The sequence below is a fragment of the Nicotiana tomentosiformis genome, chromosome 3 (genome assembly GCF_000390325.3).
Source record: "Nicotiana tomentosiformis chromosome 3, ASM39032v3, whole genome shotgun sequence".
NCBI classification, from domain to species: Eukaryota; Viridiplantae; Streptophyta; class Magnoliopsida; order Solanales; family Solanaceae; genus Nicotiana; species Nicotiana tomentosiformis.
The window spans coordinates 8680674-8684701 of record NC_090814.1 but is presented as its reverse complement, the minus strand read 5'-3'; the positions used below and the strand labels follow the sequence as shown (position 1 = coordinate 8684701).

Here is a 4028-nt window from a genome sequence, read left to right as displayed (position 1 = left end):
TACTTTTTGGAGCAGTCTCCTCAACGATATTAGCTCCCATGATCGTTGAATTTCTACGAGACTTCTTCTCGGCTGTTTTGTTGTCTTCCTCAATCTTGAGACGTATCACAAGATCTTTCAACTTCATTTCTTTGCGCTTGTGCTTAAAATAGTTCTTGAAATCTCTCCACGAAGGAGGCAATTTTTCAATCATTGCAGCCACTTGAAATGTTTCATTCACGACCATACCTTCAGAAATAAGGTCATGAAAAATAAGTTGAAGCTCCTGAACTTGGGTTCCAACAGTTTTGCTGTCCATAATTTTATAGTCTAGAAACTTGGCAACCACGAACTTCTTCAAGCATGCATCTTCAGTCTTGTACTTCTTTTCAAGTGCGTCCCATAATTCTTTTGAAGTATTCATCGCACTGTACACATTGTACAAGTCATCCTCTAAAGCTCTTAAGATATATCCTTTGCAAAGAAAATCTGCATGTTTCTACGCCTCAACAATCATGAATTTCTCGTTGTCCGGCATGTCCGCAGCAGGCACTGGAGGTTCTTCACTAGTGGATTTCTGCATACCAAGTGTGGTAAACCAAAAGAACACCCTTTGCTGCCATCCTTTGAAGTTGGCTCCAGAAAATTTTTCCGGTTTCTCTGTCGGTGGAACAACAGTCCGTCTTGACAAGGCTATCGTCATTGCCGCAATAGTTGCAGAAGAAATTCCGTTATCAATTGCCATTTTTCACTGTCAACAACAGAAGAGTTCAATTAATGGCAAAATCAGAACAGTAAACAATACTGTTATTAACAATAAACAGTACGTATAATAAATAAAACCAAAGTTTTTATATATTGTTTCACAAAACGATGAAGGCTTTATGTTCTTCAAATCGTTTTCTGAATTTCAATACTCTGATGGAGTTTTTATATCTTCAAATCAGAATAGTAAAATTCAGAAGGAGTAAAAAACCACACAGGTTTTAATCTCCACAAACAGAATACAGAATATAATAAAATAATTTCCTTAAGATTGTTATTAACCTGTATTGATGTAATAAACAATTAAACCATTAAACTTTCTGAAATATATATAAACAAAAATAGAAAGTTAGTAACTCTGGTTTAACGAAATAAATTCTTAAAAATAGTATAGGAAAAAATCGAGCCCACTGAATGCACAGTGTGTCCTTAAGAAAAAATTATTCCCCTCAAGTACCCGAGGTACTGGAATATATCCTCCCAGGATAGAACGATTAACTCACCAGAGTGTTGGTACCAAAAACGCCGATGAACAGCGAACCACTCGAAGGCTGTAAAAATACAATGGAATTTTTATGCAGATGAAGAAGAAGAAGAAGATCAGAAAATTTAGTAAGTAAAAATTCTGAGATTCAAGGCATATTTATAGACCATTTAGCACTGATTATGAGCGGGAAACAACAAACGAATATAAAATAATCTGGGAAAGAAAACGGACCGTAACGGGTCGCGGGTCATGGGTTATTCCGGATTGAATTTTTGTTAATTAATTAAATTAATTAATTGAAAGAAATTTTGTCCAAAAAGATTAATTAATCAATCTTTGACGGAAGCCGAGCGAGCGACGACGACGGCGCGGGACTTGCCTTCTTCTTAACTCTTTAAGAGCTAGAAGAAGAGCAATTGTATATATACCCATGAAAAGTCTTTTCTTCCTCCAATATGGGATAATGTCCCTATGCTGAGGAGGGAAACTCAAATATTTTATTTTTTCCCTCCATTTTCTATTCACCCTCTTTAAGCTACACAAGCTTAAAATCCCAACAGAAATACTCTGTCATCATCCAGTAGCCATTCAAAGAGGAGTCTTTCTTGTGCTTATAACTCAAGCTTCTTTTATACCCAATAATCAGACTCTCATCCTCATCAAGAATTTTCTTGCCTTTATTCTGATGTGCCCAAGTCCCATTAGCAGTAGTTCTATTGTATCTGGCATCAGTGGGCTTCTTCTTCTTCAATTGGGTAAGGAAGTAATGGGTTTTCATGGAACTAATGTCTCCAATTAATCGCCATGGCTCATTGCTGTAAACATCTGCAAAGCCAATCAATCCTTCAGTTGGTAAGCATTTTCCAGCCACAAATTTCAACAATTGCATTATCAGATCAGTGTCAGAGGGACGAAATTGAGGATTCTTTTCCATGGGTTCCGTTCTTTCTTGAAGACTTTGAAAACAATGACACAAAAAACTTTCTTGAATGAGTGAGAATGACACAAAAAACTTTCTTGATTGAAAATGAAACAGAACTAGGAAGAACATATAAGAAGAAGAAACAGCGTATTTAAGAAGAAGAAACAGCGTATTCTGAACTACAGAATCTTGATCCCGTTTTGGAAACTATGACAAGGTGTTATTTTACACGCAAAAAAACAGCTAAGACTCCTTTTAAGAAACTAATTGAACGGCATTTTTACCCCCTCATACTCCTATAATATTTTTGTAGCAAATAGTAAATTTACCCTTCAATAAATGATAAATAAATCAATTAAATTGGAAGTGACATGAAGTTCCATGTATCTATCTACCTGGCATTTAGTGTAGTCTATTTGTTTATGCACAATAAAGTTGCTTAATTAATTTGGGATCCTATTAAAGAGTAATGATGGCTAAAAAATGTGTAAATTGAAATGAATTTCTTATCACCATAAAAGCGTTTTCAATTCCTACTAGGATAAATGCACAATGAAGTTGGTTAATTATTTTGGATCCTATTAAAAGATAAATGATGACTACAAATCTGCACAATGAAGGTAATTTTTTTCCTTTTTTACTTCCTATGAGTATTTATGAAATTGTAAACTCTGATTTTTGCTAATTTTATTAAGCAACACTTTCCACTGTTATTAATAATTTTTGTTGCGATGAATGATTAGAAAATTAAGTTATTTTCTATTTGACTCTACACTCCGCTTGAAGTGGTACTGTAGAAGCAACTACTCCCTCTATTATTACATTTGTTAAAAGTTTATCATTCATCCTTCGTGCATAACAAGTAACAACAGCCAAAACCCAGATAAAGATTTGGGGACGCATATTCCCCCAAAACCTCATGATATTACTAAGGGTGGCAAGTGGGCCGGTCCGGGACCGCGGGCTATGTGGGCTAAGTCGGTCGGGATCGGTAGGACCTGCTAGAGGTGGGCCTGAGCCGGTCTCGTGGGCCGGCTCTTGGCTTTGAACCGTTAGGACCTAGACCGTTTGGCCCGCCAAGGGACCGGGACCGGACCGGTCCCTTGGTGGGCCCAACGGTAATTTTGTTTTTAAAAAAATTAGTTGTTTGGCTATTTTCAAAAGCAGCCATTGGACTTTAAAAAATAGTCGTTGGCTATTTAGAAAATAGCCATTTAACCTCCCCCATCCCCCAAAACTTTGTTTTAACCCCAAACGTTTTATAATTACACTTTTTCCCTATTTTAAACTATAAATACCTCTTCATTCTTTTATTTTTCTTACAAAATCAATATCAATCTATCACAATCTCTCTCTAATTTTCTTATATACTTGCTACTATTGCTTACTTTATTCCAAAAAATAGTAAAACAATTGAGGTTGTTACAATTTGTGAAAACATTGTGTGAAGTTGGTGAATTGAAGTCTTCAACGATAATCAATTTTCAACAAGTTGTTCGTCAATTCAGTAAATTCGTTCCAACTCTTAAATATTAATATTATAGTTTTGTTTGTTTTATTTATTTGCTATTACTTGATTTATTAAGATGGCTTCCTTAAAAAATATTTTTGGTAAAAACAATAATAAGGAAAAATCCAAGAGTGTCGAATCTAGTGGTCATGTTGTTCCTCCTCCCCGGCTCCCCAAACCAAATCCCATATTCGTCCTGCACCTGCTGTTCTTGATAGCGATAATAGTTTATCACAATTTACCGAGAGTCAATTTATCTATAATATTGCAGCCGGTGAATAATTAGACCATGAAATAATGAATGCTCTTTATTCTAATAATTATAATACTGATGATGAAGAAATTGATCTTGATGAAACTCAACC

At 35.4% G+C, this 4028-nt stretch overlaps 1 protein-coding gene across 1 annotated transcript; it reads right to left on the bottom strand.

Moving 5' to 3' along the window:
• Positions 1-1766: 1766 nt before the first annotated feature.
• LOC138907330 (NAC domain-containing protein 46-like) lies at positions 1767-3266 on the bottom strand. Its single transcript, XM_070197927.1, has one exon. The coding sequence runs from the start codon at positions 2280-2282 to the stop codon at positions 1767-1769; it is 516 nt and encodes a 171-aa protein (XP_070054028.1). The 5' UTR covers positions 2283-3266.
• Positions 3267-4028: the final 762 nt, after the last annotated feature.